Source organism: Rhinolophus hipposideros, assembly GCF_964194185.1.
Source record: "Rhinolophus hipposideros genome assembly, chromosome: 3".
In the NCBI taxonomy this organism is placed as follows: Eukaryota; Metazoa; Chordata; class Mammalia; order Chiroptera; family Rhinolophidae; genus Rhinolophus; species Rhinolophus hipposideros.
The window spans coordinates 92,373,138-92,388,979 of NC_138049.1; the positions used below are offsets into that span (position 1 = coordinate 92,373,138).

General features: G+C 38.7%; 1 protein-coding gene across 1 annotated transcript in view; it reads right to left on the minus strand.

Moving 5' to 3' along the window:
* Window positions 1-14,775, minus strand: part of OPN5 (opsin 5) — a gene marked incomplete at both ends in the record, with an annotated part of 27,475 nt that extends 12,700 nt beyond the window's left edge. Inside the window, 4 exons of the mRNA XM_081042281.1 lie at window positions 3,033-3,367; window positions 6,820-6,990; window positions 10,575-10,694; window positions 14,646-14,775. Coding sequence (XP_080898407.1) covers window positions 3,033-3,367; window positions 6,820-6,990; window positions 10,575-10,694; window positions 14,646-14,775 — 756 coding nt within the window. The remainder of the gene's footprint in view (window positions 1-3,032; window positions 3,368-6,819; window positions 6,991-10,574; window positions 10,695-14,645) is intronic.
* Between the last annotated feature and the right edge of the window lie 1,067 nt (window positions 14,776-15,842).

A 15,842-nucleotide genomic window follows, 5' to 3' on the forward strand; every position in this document is an offset into this window, starting at 1 on the left:
CACCATGTTTTTAAAAATAAAGTAGAGGGAAGCTACAATGTGGAGAAAGGTTTATAAATAAAACGCCAATTTTTAAGTTGACGAGGCCAGACTGGCAAAATGCAGACCCAGATAATAACCCACCTAGAAATAATTAGAGTACACAGAAAAGTAAATGATTTTGATCCTAGAATCCAGGGAGGTGTTCTTTAAATAATAAGCTTTTAGACCAGGCTGTTCTGAAGATGAGAAACACCAAGTGAATAGGCAAATTGCCAATCCTGAGAGGTAGCTGAATGGAGGAAAAGGCTTCTAAGACCATGAAAAGACCCAGCGTGAGTTTGTTTCTATTTATTTTTATTTAGTACAAAGCATCAAGTTCAAAATTAAATAGTAAATTAAAATAGTTTAAATTTAGTACAGAAGATGCCGCAATAGAAAGTTGTGTTTATTTTTCAATGTGGGTTCAATTTTGACTTATATGGTTCGCCTGAATGTTAATAATTTGAAACATTGTATATTGAGGTTACTTTAATATGTTTTATATGTGTATGTGAAATATAGACATGATGTACTCGTATAATATTATAATATAGACACTGTATGTAATATAATGTCATTAAGTATATATGTTAGAAGCTACACATAAAATAAAAGCATACACATATATGCCTACACCTTTCATTTAACATCTCTTTGGTTCATCTGGTCTGGGTGAGCCTACAGTTCAGGTCAAGGCAAATGATAACAAATCAAATAAGGCACAGTGAGCTTCAGAAGCACTGACTAAACAAGCTGCCCACCCTCATGAATACAGGATACACAAAGAACAAGCTGCTAGGGTATTCGTAAAACCTAGCCATGAGTGGACAGAGTCAGGCAATTCAATTAATAGGAAAGAAGATGGTGAGGAACAGACTCAGAGAACCTGGAGAAGAGCCTTATGGGTATGAGGATCCAGACTCACTGGGCAAAACCGTCAACATGTCTCAAGGCCAATAACGCTGGGGATGGTAAGAAGAGAGAGTCATGTGACATCTCAGCAGCATCACAGTATGCCAAACTACAGGGCTGCAAGATAAGCTAAAATCCACATACCAGTATCATAGATATCATGTTGTTTCCCTGTTTTATACATCCATAAATTATGAAAAAGGAAATGTTTTATCATTGCTGCATATACCCAGTGCTTAGAAGAGTACTTGGCACAGAATAAGATTTGGATTGAATGTAACCCACATTTAACTTGGATTAAATTACTTGGATTAAATTGCTTTTTTAAAAACAATCACAGATAGAAGCTAAAGGAAGAGCGACAAATGAGTAACTTAATTCATGTTCCTATATTTTATGGAAATATTTTTCCTACTTTATAGCCAATTGTAAGATAGAAGTCGATCCGATTCCTGATTCTGCATTTTTGTCCAGAAAGAACTGCTGTCTTATCAATGTAGATTTAGAGTGAAGAAAGCTTCCCTCAAACGGCCGCCTGCTCAGCCTATGGAGTTTATGGAGTGAAGGTCAACTGGAACCATCAAGAATCTCTAACTTGAAAACTGATGGTTTCCAGAGGGGAGTAGGGTGAGGGATGGCTGAAAAGGGTGAAGGAAAATAAGAGGTATAAACTTCCAGTTATAGAAACAAACAAACAAAAGTCATACAGATGTAATATTGTACAGCATAGGAAAAACAGTCAATATTATCATAACAACTGTGTATGGTGACAGACTGTTACTAAACTTATTGTAGTGATCATATCGTAAGAAATATAAATGTGGAATTACTATGTTGTGCAACTGAAACTAATATAATATTGTATGTCAACTATACTTTAAATGAGAAAAAAAGAGTCACTAGCTCACCCTGTGCAACCAAGAGATCCTAGCACAACTTCAAAACATCTACAATTTGGAGAGAGGAATATTACTAGGATAAGGGCTCTGACTTATTAGGAAGCCATTTCTGGTCGAGAAAGAACTGAGACAAGTAGTCTCCAAAGTGGGCGGTAAGGACACCTGAAGGTAGGATATCAATCAACATGATTGATTAGCGTACCAAAAGGAATGACTGGAACTTCAATCTATACCTATTTTTATCTTTAAAATATAAGATATAAATTCGGGAGTGCTAATATTAAATACACAGTTTGATGGTATTACCCTGAATGGCTTACATGAAGGGTATGTGCCAAAAAGTATTTTTCAACATCAGGGTGAGACATGATGAAAGTGTAAAGACCACCGCCTTAGCCTTTACCAGAATTCCTAAAAGTTATAAGAGAGAGGAGGAGCTATGGTTTCTTTGACACCTTCTATGCACCATATGACAGAATAACATGCTTTATCGTGTTGAATCTCTACCACAACCCAGTGAGATAGATGTTACACACATGAAAAAATAAAGATTTAAAGAGGTATCTAGCTCTGGGGCACAAACCTGGCAAGTGTCAGTGATGAAATTAAAACCCTAGTTTGTTTTCAAATTATCTGCTCTTTTTCTTACACTACAATATATAAAGAGCTGCCAACTCTGAAACTAGCATTTACCAAGGGACTCAAACCTACGAAAATTGCTCTTGTGTTAAGTTTCCAACAGAAAAACAGAAGTGGAAAGCTCCGTAAATAATGCAAGGGAGCAGAATATCCCCGATCATGCCCACCAAAGTCCATACAAAGCATTTAATATTGTGAGGCATTTTGTGATTCATAAAAGTTATTATTCTTATTACTGAGATAATTTTAAGAACCAGTAATATTTTATTCAGTAAAGAGTATAGTTCCATTGCACAAATTTGGTAGATGTTAGAAGTGTGTGTGTGTGTGTGTGTGTGTGTGTGTGTGTGTGTGTGTGTGTGTAAATGAGAAAGAGACAGAGACTGAAACAGAGACAGAGAAAAGAGATACTACAAAGGCTTAGATAAATAATAACAAAGTTCAGAAATACATCCACAGTAGAGATTCTAAGTTTTCTCAGTCTTCAACATTCCCTATCCTCTTTGACCTACGAAGTTTAAATGATTAGAAAACCCTTCTGTAAATTATTATGGCAGTTACCTTGGTCAGTTTCATTTCCAGCACATGGTTGCCATGGATCCGACTGTCAAAATGAGCTACTTCTTTAAAGGAGGACTTAACCTTGGCAATGATCTTCACATAGGAGAACACGATCACAGCCGTTGGGAGTACGAGGCAAAAGAAGAGGATGTTCAGGATGAAAATCTGACCCCCTACTGAGGCCTGGGCCAGCCACCAGTCCAGGGTGCACGAAGTTCCAAAGGGCTCAGGTACGTAGTCCCCCAGACCTACCAAGGGCATGGTGGTCCAGAAGGAAGCATAGGCCCAGATGACTGCCAGACAGATGAAGGCGTGCTTTCTTTTCAGCCAAACACCTGGAGGTGGAAGAAAAGCATTACCAAGCTATAATCTGCCCTCCACCCAAATACCTCCCCTTGATATGTCAAATTCCACATCCAAAAAAAAAAAAAAAAAAATTCCACATCCAAAGACTTATTCCATTGGATTCTGAGAGAAGTGACCAGATAATTGAAGCCTAAGGGAAAGTGGAGGAAAGGGAGAAAAGTTCCAGAGCTGGGGCCCTTTTTCCAAGAGAATAAAAGTGGAAGTGATTTCACAGGGAAGGTTTTCTCTAGGCATCTGGGAGCTTTAGGAGGGGGTAGTGACCGAAGCTGGGGAAAGGGGACAGTAAAACAATCCAAAGATGCTGAAGACAATGCAGGATCTTCAGAAAGCATCCAAAATGACCTCTGAGATCCAATCTAACACAAGAGGCCAACTGTACAATATTAAGACTGAGCCCCCAAAAGCATGTATTAGTGGGTCAAAATCTTTGAGAGAAGTGGGATATAATAAGATATTGCTTGTGTCTTTAGAATGCCCTTCTCCCTAAAGCTTCTGTGTCTCTCTTCTCATTTGTTTTCCTAAGCACTCGTCCAGTGGGGGTTGATGGGCCATGACCATGACCGTGCAGTGTGACATTTAAGTGGCTGACACTGCTTGGTGAGGGCAGATGTTGAATCTTCAAACGTTATTAACACAACAGTCATGCTCCCACGGCCCCAGCGAGAGAGGTAGAGCATCAAGGTAGATTGTATCGTGTTATGCAAAAGTAATTCTGTGCAAATACTTTCAGGAAAATAAAACACGAGCTCTGTTCCTTAGCACTAGTTTCCATTAACCAAAGCAGAATTCCGCAAGGAAGAAATAGTGCAGTCATCTAAGGAAAGCTGTAAAGCTTTGGATCATTTTCCAAAGTAAAGCTTTGGATCATTTTCCAAAGTTCAGCACAACCAGCTGGTGCCGCAACCCGCACGGGAAATTATTTCCACACCCCACTATTGCCTCGAACCCAAAGGGCAGGAGAAGTGACTCCTTACTGCCTTGGTTTTGTAGTAGCAGAGAAGAAATATCAAGACATATTCAACAAAAGCCAAATGATTTCTTCAGCACAGACTCAAGGCCTATCTCTGCTTTGTGCCATGTGAAGTCTGGGGAGTCAGCAGGGCCTCCATCTCAGTTCTAGGGTTTGACCTTCATGTGACCTTTCTAGATGTCAGTGTTCTCAGCAGTTACGTGGAGCAAGGAAGAATATATTGCTGACATGTTTTCGTCAGGCTTACATGAAATAATGCAAGGCCTGTTCTGCAAGTTACAAAGAACTACATGAACACAAATTTTGAGTCCTGTGTTTGTCGCCTTTAGTGCTAACAAGAAATATAACAGACGTGTATATACTCTATTGTCTCTATTTTTCAAATACATGGCATTTTGTATTATAAAATGCAAATTTCTCGAGTCTAACCACATAAGGATAACAATTTTGTAAGCATAGTACTTGTTTATGTCAGCTCTTGGTTATCCATTATAATGAATAAGACATTAACACGAATAATTATATATATTTATGGGAATGTGCATAGGCATACGTATAAGCATTTATGGTTAGGGTTACTTAGTGAGGTGTTTTATACTTACATTCGAGTATGGTGAAAGGCTGTCAAGTACAGGAGGGAGTAGATTAGTAGGTTGGTTCTGTGTTGCTCCAGAAGTCAGAACTAGGACCAATGGGTGGAGGTTACTGGGAGGCAGTTTTGTCTTAATATAAGGAATAACATTGTAACAATGAGAGCAGACCAATCAGAGAATGGGCTGCCTTGTGCAATAGTAAGCTCCCCGTCACTGGTCACTGGAATTATTTAAGAAGAGGCCAAGTGGCTGACTGTCAGGGTACCTTAAAACCATTTGTCACATTACATGGGAGAAAGGTCTCCATGTCCCCAAGCGATCTTCTAATTCCAATATCGTAAGACACTGTGTGGAGGGTTTAATAGCGCTTCAACTCAAATGATGAAACCATACTATTTAATCTTAGAAGAAGCTAGAAAATATATACCGTCCTCACATGGACTCATGCCCAACAATGATTCTGGGGGTGGGTAACATCATCTCTTTAATTGACACAAAGCCTAAATTCAAGAAAATATTTATAAAGCAGAGACGTTAAGGTTTAGTATTCCTCAAATATTCCCAGGAGGTTGAACTTTTTACCTTCTCGACTAAAATCTATAGGTATATTTAAAGTCTATTTGATACGACCAAAAATAAGTTTATAAAAAGAATTTGACTCTGAAGTCATCCAGAATATGTATAATTATGTAGTTTTTATCTTATGGGAAATTTTGATTCAAGCTATTTCTATTGGAAGTTTTGAACTGTTTAGAAAGGGAGATGGAAAATAATAATGATAATAAAAAAATGAGTGCTGGATTGTGAAAATGGGGGATCATGACCTCTTCTCCCACGTGTATGGTTTCCTTGGAGTTTGGGACTGTAAATATTTAGAATGTAAAGGAGAATTCCACCACAGTAATAGTGTCAAGTCAACTTGATCTTTCCCATCTCAGGCTCCAAGTCATTCCCTGTCCCCATGGTCACCATCACTCTGATTGACAGATTGACAGACAAAGCAGGTTTATCCAGAGAGAGCCAATATTATTTGCTGGTTGCACCTAGTTCTCAATATTAAATGTAAGAGCCCAATGCTTCTCTTTTGGGTTCAGTAAATACCCAGAACTCCAAGAAGCAAAAGTAACCAAAATTTATTTTAACATGTAGAACAGTCTCATCAAAAAAAAAAAAAAAAAAAAAAAGCCCTCTAGCCCCTGACAACATGTTTATTGCTGGTTCTCCGTCATCAATTCTCTTAGTCTCTCATCTTTCTACATCCCTACCAACACCACGGAAAGAATGTTGAGTGCTACTTCTGTATGTGTGTCCTTTCCTGCAGGCACAGCTGCTCGGCTCCCTACCTTAGAAACAGACCATGGGATTCCTCATCTCTGAAATCATAGCGAACCTGAGTGCTAAGGAAAAGTCAGGCACATCTTTTCATGTAATTACACTTACTATGCAGGGAACCAGGTAAAGATCACGGACCTAACATCCTTCCAAAGCATTGTATTTCTTTTGTTTGCATAGAAAAACATGATAGAAGCTTACACATTTTATACAAGGAAATGAGACTTTTGAAAAGCATTGTAGACAAACACCAGACATTCCTATAAAAGTAGTACCCAAAGAAACCTAGTTGCAGAAACTAATAGAGCATTCTCTGAATTAAAAAAAAAAAAAAAACTACATTGACACAAGTTTAAATCTTTAAACATATGTTAGAGCCTGATAGATTATGGAAAGAAATACTCTTGTCGCCAAGAGTATTAATGTAGTAATTAATAATCTTGGTTTATGACTTATAGGTAAAGGTGTACAGCTCTGACAAGCCACCTAGTTTCACCATCAGGAGATGAGAAACCTCCCTACTTACCATAAGATAAGTAGCAGATTTTCAGGTACCGGTCCAGGCTGACAGCAGTCATGGTGATAAGACTTCCACAGCCAAAGAAAAATCCAGCCCATCCGTACCAGCGGCAGCCAATCCAGCCAAACACCCAGCGGTGACAGAAGCAAGAGATGATCGTGAACGGTTTGCCTACAACTAGAGCACCAAGCAATCTGTCAAGGGAAGTTCCCTCTGGTGAACATTTACCCACCTACCTCAACTCACTGTTAAGTTACATCCTACTCCAACAAGAGAAAAAGCTATTTCAGTAAATGTTAGGTCCAAATTTGTTTACAATCAGACCCAGATTTCTGGGATTTAAACTCTTTATACTTTTGGCCTCCATTAGTTTGCTGTTGTTCTTACTTTCTAGAAAGCATTCTTCTACATACTCATATGGTCCCTGACGCACGATGGTTTGACTTCTGATCTTTTGACCTGATGACGGTGTGAAAGTGGTATGCTTACCACGCGCAAATTACATGAGATATTCAATACTTTTATTATAAAATAGGCTTTGTGTTAGATGATTTTGCCCAACTGTAAGCTAATGTAAATGTTCTGAACATGTTTAAGGTAGGCAAGGCTAGTGATATTCAATAGGTTCGTGCATTAAGCACATTGTTGTCAGATAGTGTCAACTTGGGATGGGTTCATTGGGAGGTAACCCTTGTACTTTGAAAAGCATCTGTAATTTAATTCATACCCTGCACCTTCCCTATTCAGTCCTTGTATTCGATCTCCACCCTCCCTGAAGGGAACGTGCTGAGGGAGTCTTCAAAGCCTCCCTGATGTATCTATCAAAAGGAGTATCTATTTGATGTATCTGATGTATCTATGAAAAGAAGTTTCCCTAACCTTATTGCACTAGGATAACCAAATACCCGATAGTTACAGTCTGCAGGTGCCAGCCTGCCCTCGCCCTCCCAGGTGTGACCCTTCCTCGGTATACACAGGTATATAGAAGTGCCTGTTAGTTCAGCCAGTTAACATGTTTTTTGAGTGCCTTCTCTAAGCTAGACACACATCTCTAGTTGTCTAGACAGCTAGTGCCACTCTCCATCTTGCTAGACTCTGCCTCTTCATATTACAGCTTCCTAATCCTAATTGTCAGTGAAGAAACTGAGTGTAAAAAATAATTGTTTTTATTCAACAAATAATTATGCAGTACCTCTTTAGTAACAATCACAGAGCAAGGTGCTAGGGGACAAAGTGGAGATCAAGATTCACAAATTCGTTTTTTTCATAGAGAAAGCAGACAAAAGAAACTGATAATTTGTAGTATAAGATGCAAGATGATGGAATGATAAGTAATGATTAGTGCTGTGAAGAAAAACAAAGCAGAGGAAAGACACAGACAGAAATTGTTTTACATAAGGTGACCTGGGAAGACCTCTCTGAGAGTGTGACATGGAGGCAGATGCCTAAATCACCTAAATTAGTGGGAGAGAACTAAAGCAACTATCTAGAGGGAAAATATTCTAGGCAGAGGAGACAGCAAACTCAAAGCTTGAGCTAAGTGTCTGCTCCATAAATGCTAAAGGCAGGAAAAGACAAGTGAAAGTGACTCAGAAGGAGTGAAATTGGTGTCTGTTGTGCCTGGGACCCATTAGCAAAAGCTATTTTAAGCTTCCTTCTGGAGCGGAGCTTTTGATGAACCTTTGGAATGTCATCTACAATGCTTCCTCCTTCTCTGCTTAGTGGAATGGTTCTGAATCTGGCTGCACATTAGAATCACCAGAGGAGTTGTTTTGTTTTGCTTTGCTTTGTTTTGCTTTATTTTAAATATCAATGTCCAGGACTCCAACGCCCCCCCCCCCATAGTCTGATTTAATTTATCTGGAGTAAGCCCAGGCATGGATATATATACTTTTTTTTTAGCTCCGCATATAATTTATATATATGTAATTACAAGCCAATATTAGGTGTATAGATGTATAGATACCTGGTCTCTAGAATGTGCTTGTTCAAGGTGCTTATAATGGAATACAGTTAACCAAGAGGAAAAAAAAAAACACAGACATAAAATTTTTAAAGCTTTATTGGAAGTGAAATGTGTATTGGAGAGAATACTCAGAAGTTGAAAAACTGATTTGAGTTCATCAGAGAAAGCTATCACATGGAAGAAAAAAGGCTTTCTGGTGAATTACTTGAAAGATATGCAGAGTAAGGAGGTGGTTTGTGCAATTCTAGAGCCGACTTGCTTGGTTGAAAGCATTTTCAAGGTATCCAATCAATTAAGAACATTGTTATTCGTGTCTAGTCTAATTTAGTCTTAAGCATGAGTCTCCTATGACTCAATGGTGAAGGATGTGGCTGGAAGGGCAGGTTTCAGTCAAGCATTTTCCTTTCGGTACCAGACAGAGAACCAGCAGGGGTCAGCAAGGTGAGCTGACCCAGGAAAGCTACGATACATGTTCCGACAGCGCCATCGTGTGGCAATATTTAAAACGGCAGCCATTTGGCCGCCTCAATAATTCCTTGGGGTTCATCTTAACTAATGTCACAGAAAGGGGCCTGACATGTCATACTCCTCTTAATGTGCATGTTGATTCCCCATAAGAGCTCATGATATTTAAGTCTGTCCACACTGAGTAAAACCTTTCTAACTAACCTAGCTATCCAAATTCTCAGTAAGAGGGCAACACATCTACTGCTGTGTGACAAATAGTGACTCAATAGGTAGAAGCTGATTATTGAGCCTTGTTTTTAGAAATTGGCAGTGGCAGAAACATCCCCTTGTGAAGAGAGAAACAAATATCAGAAGATACTTTTAAAAGGGGAAGATTTAAATGGGAAAGTGTTAAAATGCTCCCAGCGTAAAGAGGAATTGATGTGTGCTGTTCAAACTCCATTTCCCCAACTCTAATAACTTAAGACTATATGCCAACTAGCCCGAGGTTGTATCTAGGCAACCCTGGAATTTTACAGGTGAAAGCAAAGGGAAGTGACTTACCCCAAATCAATCATATTTGTAAAAATGCATTACAGTTAAAGAGAAATTGTATTCCATCTTCTACTTCATGGGTTATCAGAAGCCAAAGACATGGTTTTCAATTTTAGCTTCACATTAAACTACTAATTTTAAATATTCTGATGTACAAGTAACATTCTCAACCAATTAAATCAAAAAACCCAGCCATGAATATATATATATATATATATATATATATATATATATATATATATGACTTTTTTATGAGCCAACTTTGAGAACCCATGAACTCAAAGCTTCCTACACTTGCAGTCAGTCCCTAAGTCACACTTAAGTGGGTCATTAGCAAGACAGCTCTTCTCTCTTCCTATATTCACCTCTCAGACTGTCTTCACTTATCATTTACCCTACAGAACTTACCCCCTTGGTTCATTTTATCAGATTTCCATGAGGGTGGAAGGGGTGCAACGAAGCTCACAACACTGATCTACAGCCTACCTGTAAGTCTCTATTTTCTGTATCAGATAGTGTCTACATTTTGAGGTGTCTAAGGTATCCTGTATTATTCCAAATAGTATCCTTAGCATCTAACATGCCTGGCACATAGAAAGAACTCAATAAATGTTAAATGAATGATCTCTTTAGCCAGAAAACGTTTCGTTGACTTACTACAAACTCTGTAAAGATGACCTGTGAAGGGAGAAACAAAAGGGGATGGCAGTAGGGGGTGATCTCTGAGCCAAGGTGGACTTTAGAATGGGGCATAATTCTAATCCCCAAAGAAGAAACAGCACGGTTGTGTTACCTGAGATCCCCAGATCACAAATTGCTAAATTGATAGTCATTATTTCCGCAGGTCTCAGCTTCTTCCTTCGTCTAGAAGACATATAAAGGACATACCCGTTTCCAACTGTGGACAGAATCCCTACAAAGAAAAATATAAATTCCCATTGTTAAAACTAGGATTTAAAGTTCACTTGAATATGAAACACTTCTCAATTTCAAAAATGGACATCATAGGTTTAGAGGGTTGTGAGAGGACTCTAAATAAAAATCTAAATTGAAAAGATGAAATAAAAAAAGCGTGAGTTATGAGTGACAGGCAAGGGATGGGTGGCCTCCAAAGGGATAGGAGTCAGGGATTATAAGACTGAACTTACCCAGAAAAGGGAACCACTAACTTCCCAGTGAAGCTAGGAGGGTGTGGGCTTCCCGATGGTCAGTTCTTGTACTGGCCCCTGGGGTGGAGTCTTGCCTCAGCCATTTTTATGGAGTATTGGCTTTATAGAATGCCCTCCCTCTGATAAGGAGGGTCAACCCCTTGGCTCTTGGTAAATTCTGAAGATGAAGTGACCCAAACCAAATTAGTTGCTTTCACTATCATTGTGGATTCCTGAGGGATCCAGGAGAGGCAGAGACCAGGGAAGGCTGGCATGACCCCCTGTAAGAAAAGGGTCATCTCCTGGAGACATGTCCCAGGACTTTTGCCTCCTTCGGTCACGTGGACACTGGGTGTCTGCAGCTGCTACTGGATTAGGAATCAAGGGGAAGTGGGTGACAACTGATAACATGGGCTCTCCCCCTCCCACCAAAGGGAGAGAAAGTGACCCTCAACCCACCAACCTACCAACAACGGTATAAGTGTGTTCCCACTTTTTTATATGCTTTCATTAATAACTAATTGGCTTTGGAATTACAATGAAACTTTTTTAAAAAGTTCTTACAAACCCAGTTTAAATCCAAAAAGACCCAATCCCTACTGACTTTATTTAAGAAAAGAATACACCTACTTCCATAGCTTAACATGTAGAGTAGATTTCCTCAGGAATTCTTGCTTCATAGTGTAGCTGTGTATAAATGAGAATCTGGTACAGCTGCCTTTAGTAGTAAGGAATAAGGAGAGTATTAACAGGAGAAACCCAGATTTTTCTATTTTACTTTCTACTTCTCCACCACAATTCATTTGGGGGACAAGGAAAGAAATGTGTGTTTCAGCTGATGGTATGAAACCACCAGGAACTAACTGCATTGTGTTCTTAGGAAGTTCTGAGTCCCTGGAGTAGTGTTACCTAATGGTCCTTAAAATCCCTTTAGCTTTCTTAAGACAGAAGAGGAAAAAAATAGGAGAGCTTATGGAGTTCTAGAGCAAACCAACTAATGTGAAGACTGCATCTTATTAAAGGAGACCAGCTAGCAAGGCACACTGGGAAATTAAAATGCAAATACGTGGCTTGAAAAATTATAAACAGATGCCATTTGCTTTGTATGCAAGAAGACTAAAAACGATAAGTACGCATATGCATTTGATACACAAAGCTCATTTAAACACCCTTTGTCTTTCTACATCTCTTTTGAGAACATTGATTTTTCCTTTCTTAAGTTTTCTTTACTAACTCTGCTTCATAAGGCTTTACCCAGTGTCCAAAGCATTGTCTATAAATAGTCAACTCTCTATGAGCTGCATATGGATTTATTCCCACAGGCAATCTTACCCGTAGGAGGTATCAAGAGGATGCAAACTTATTTTTAAGAATAGTTAAAGGAAAATAAGATTTCTAAGAAGGTAAAGACTAAAGGGGGGACTTTGTAGCTTATCAAAATCCTGAATCTTTCTATTAATACAAAAATTTTAAATCTCATATGTAGACTTAATAAACTAAGTATTTATAGTAAAAGAGTAGAGGGTAGAATTGGTCTCTAATTTATTTCTCCTCCATTTCAAACTTGATTTATCTTTTCAGCAGTCTTCCAGTTTTCCCTAAGACTTCTAGTATTTAACAAAGCTCACTGAGAATGTCATTCCACTCTGGTTCCTTAAAAGGAATCTGGGTACATCCCACAAATCTATCCTAGGAGGGGGTGAAAAATAGACACAGGACCAAACCTAAGAGCTGGGTCTAGGATGAGTCCAAGCCCCTCCAGCTGACTCTGACATGTTCTAGAACATGTCTTAAGCTCCACCCCCAGCTCCCTGAGTCATCTTGATGTTCCTTTTGTTTTGGGGACTCTTTTTGGATATCCTTTTCTAGCTCCATCTCAGCACACTCATTTGAAAATGACTTGATTTTCTGTCCAACCTCAGGTACATCAAGTGTGAAATTCTTTGGGTCCCCCCACCCCCTTTTGCCTCTCTTCCTGCCATCTCTCACGCCAGGGTGGAGAATGGACTGCTCTCCCTCCCTGTTTCGTGTCATCTGGGGAAATCCCTAAGGTTAAAGATCTTACTTTTTTATTCATTCCTCTCGATTGAGACAAATTCAATTTATGAGATGTCTATTTTTCTGTCATTTCTCATCATTGAAAATACTTATGTTTAATAAAAATGCAATGTGGCTTTTACTGCCAGATAGTTCCCTGTGAGGACAGAGAATTTGCCCATTTTGTTCACTGTTGTTTTCCCAGTAACTTAAACAGTAGCAAAGAATGGGTTCTCAATATCTATTGGTGTTTGAAAGGACATGGAGGTCCATTTATAAAGATTTGAATTTAAATCAGTTTGGTAATAACTAATAATAAAGCCAAGGACCCAGGGAATCCCTTTGCAGCAGGATTTCTGATTTCAATTTTATTCCTTTTGCCTCCAGCAATGACTACAAAGGGGTCTCCAGACTTTTCTAGTGAGTTTTGCTAATTTCGGGAGTTTAAATAAAATTCTTAGCCAGTAGAAAATAGATTAGAGAGACAGAGAAAGAAAGGGAGGGAGAGAGAGGGAGGGAGAGAGAGTGAGTGAGTGAGTGAGAGAGAGAGAGAGAGAGAGAGAGAGAGAGAGAGAGAGAAAGAGAGAGAGCTTGACCCAACATTTGAAAAGATTAAAGGCAGAAGACACACCTAAAGATGTAACCCACCTGCATGCTGGTTGCTCAAGTTTAAAACAACAATTTTAAATTTAAGGAAAGTATGGTGGATGCATTCTAATTGCCTAGACTAGTGCTGTCCAATAGAAATAAAATGTAAACCAGAAATGTGAGCCACATTCAGATTTTATTTTTTTCTGGTAGCCACACTAAACAAAGTAAAAATATTATTAAATTGTTTTTAATAATATATTGATTTCACCTAATACGTCCAAAATGGTATGTGTGGGACATGTCGTCATTTTGTCTTTAATTATCAATGAGCTGTTTTACATTACTTTTTCTAAGTCTTCAGTACCTGGTGTGTATTTATACTACAGCGTGTCTCAATTTGGGAAAGTCACAGTTCAAGGAGTCACATGTGGCCATTGCATTGGATAGCATAGTCTGGAAGCACAAGTACCATGTCATGGATTATACACAAAAGCCTTTGACCCTGGACTGACTTCCATTTATTACCTTTACGTCTTTTCAGCTCTTCCCAAAATCACTTAATGATGCTCTCCTGACGTAACCGTACTTTACGTGAAGCAAACTCATTGAATCCATCATCACTACAGCACAGGGCCAGTTTCCTCAGCCGTGAAAAGAGGATGCTGAACTAGATGACTGCTAAGGTCCAATCTAAGCTTAGAATGTTTGATTATATTACAGTATTGTTTCACAAGTGAAAGCACTCTATTTAAAGAAGAGCTCATTATCATTGATTTTGTTATTCAGAAGACAAACCAACTACGAAGGCAACGAAAATGAAAGGCAGTCTCAAGATAAATTATTTTGCTGTAAAACTTCTTTGGATTATCAAGGGAATATTTTTCCCTAAAAATAAAGATAATAGAGAGAGTCGTTTCTATGAAATGTTTGTTGAACTCCAGAATGCCACCCCATCTTCTGCTTTCCTCCCACTTTTCACCTCCACACAAAATATCCGCATGAGTGTTGGAATCTTTGTACAAAATCAATATGTCACCCCACAAATTTTCTACATGCAGCTTTTCCACAGAAAAATTAAGGAAGCTTACCAATTATTGTTAAGTAAAAGCCAGCCACCAAATCCGCTTCCCAGGAAAGTTTGGAAGCAAAGGGATCCCCATTCCGAAGGTAGTGTGGCCGGCCCTCGTCCTGAGGCAGGACCGTATGGTTGAGTGCCATGTGTCCTCAAGCGACCAAGAGTCTGAAAAGCAAATTGGTAGAGATCTCAACAAAGCTGAATAGGCTAAGGTGAACCATCTCACAACAATGTTCCCCGTGGTAAAATGAAAATCAAGTTCCCAGAGTCATGCTTGATGCTCTAATTAATAACTGGTGAAAATGTTAACATTTTTCTTCAATGGTCCAAAGATGTCAGTATTCAGTTATTCATTGTACAGAATATCCAAGCCAGCATTATCCTGTTTCTTCATCATGCTACTCTCTCTTGGGTGACTATGAAGGTAAAGGCCAAATCCCACCCATTTTATTGATTCTTACCAGTTTTTGTAAAGATCTGAACTAAGAGAAGATATTGTATGAAATGTATGACAAATAGATGGATAGATAGATAGATAGATAGATAGATAGATGATAGATCACTCCATCAATATTTTAAATATATAAAATATCTTTAAATTTGCCAGTGCATAGTTTTTTTAATTATTCAAATTGCCCAGGAAAAAAATCTCTATCAATTATATGTTCAGTAAGGTTTAGAGTTTTTCTAAGAGCAAAAATAGGGCTGGTTACTAGAGCTTTAAATACAAAGGAACATAGAAATGTCACTAAATAAAGTTAAGAGCCAGATTTTCAAGGATACCTTTTAGGGGTCCATTTAGAAATGTGTTCAATCTTGTTTGTAACTCATGAGGTTCATCCACAAGAAGATTTGGCTTCCAAATTTCCTGAGCAGAAAGCAACTTCATTATTTCCCACCCCCATCCCATAAAATCCATTCCCTAAATTTGTTCATTCCTGCTCCAGGATGAAATTTTGAGCCATGAGGAACTCCCAAGACACATGGAGCCTTTCTAGTGTTTCTAACAAATTCTGATTTTCTAATGTTTACAGAAAGTTTGATGGACCCTATGCAAACATGTCACACAATACTCGTATTCTGACAGTTGGAGTAGTGTGTTGTTCCTGAGATCCAGCCTCCTGCTGTTATCTAGACTTCTTTGGAATGATAGTTACTATATTTGTTTGGAAAGGGGGAGAAATACTAATGTGGATGCCTCAACTGCTTT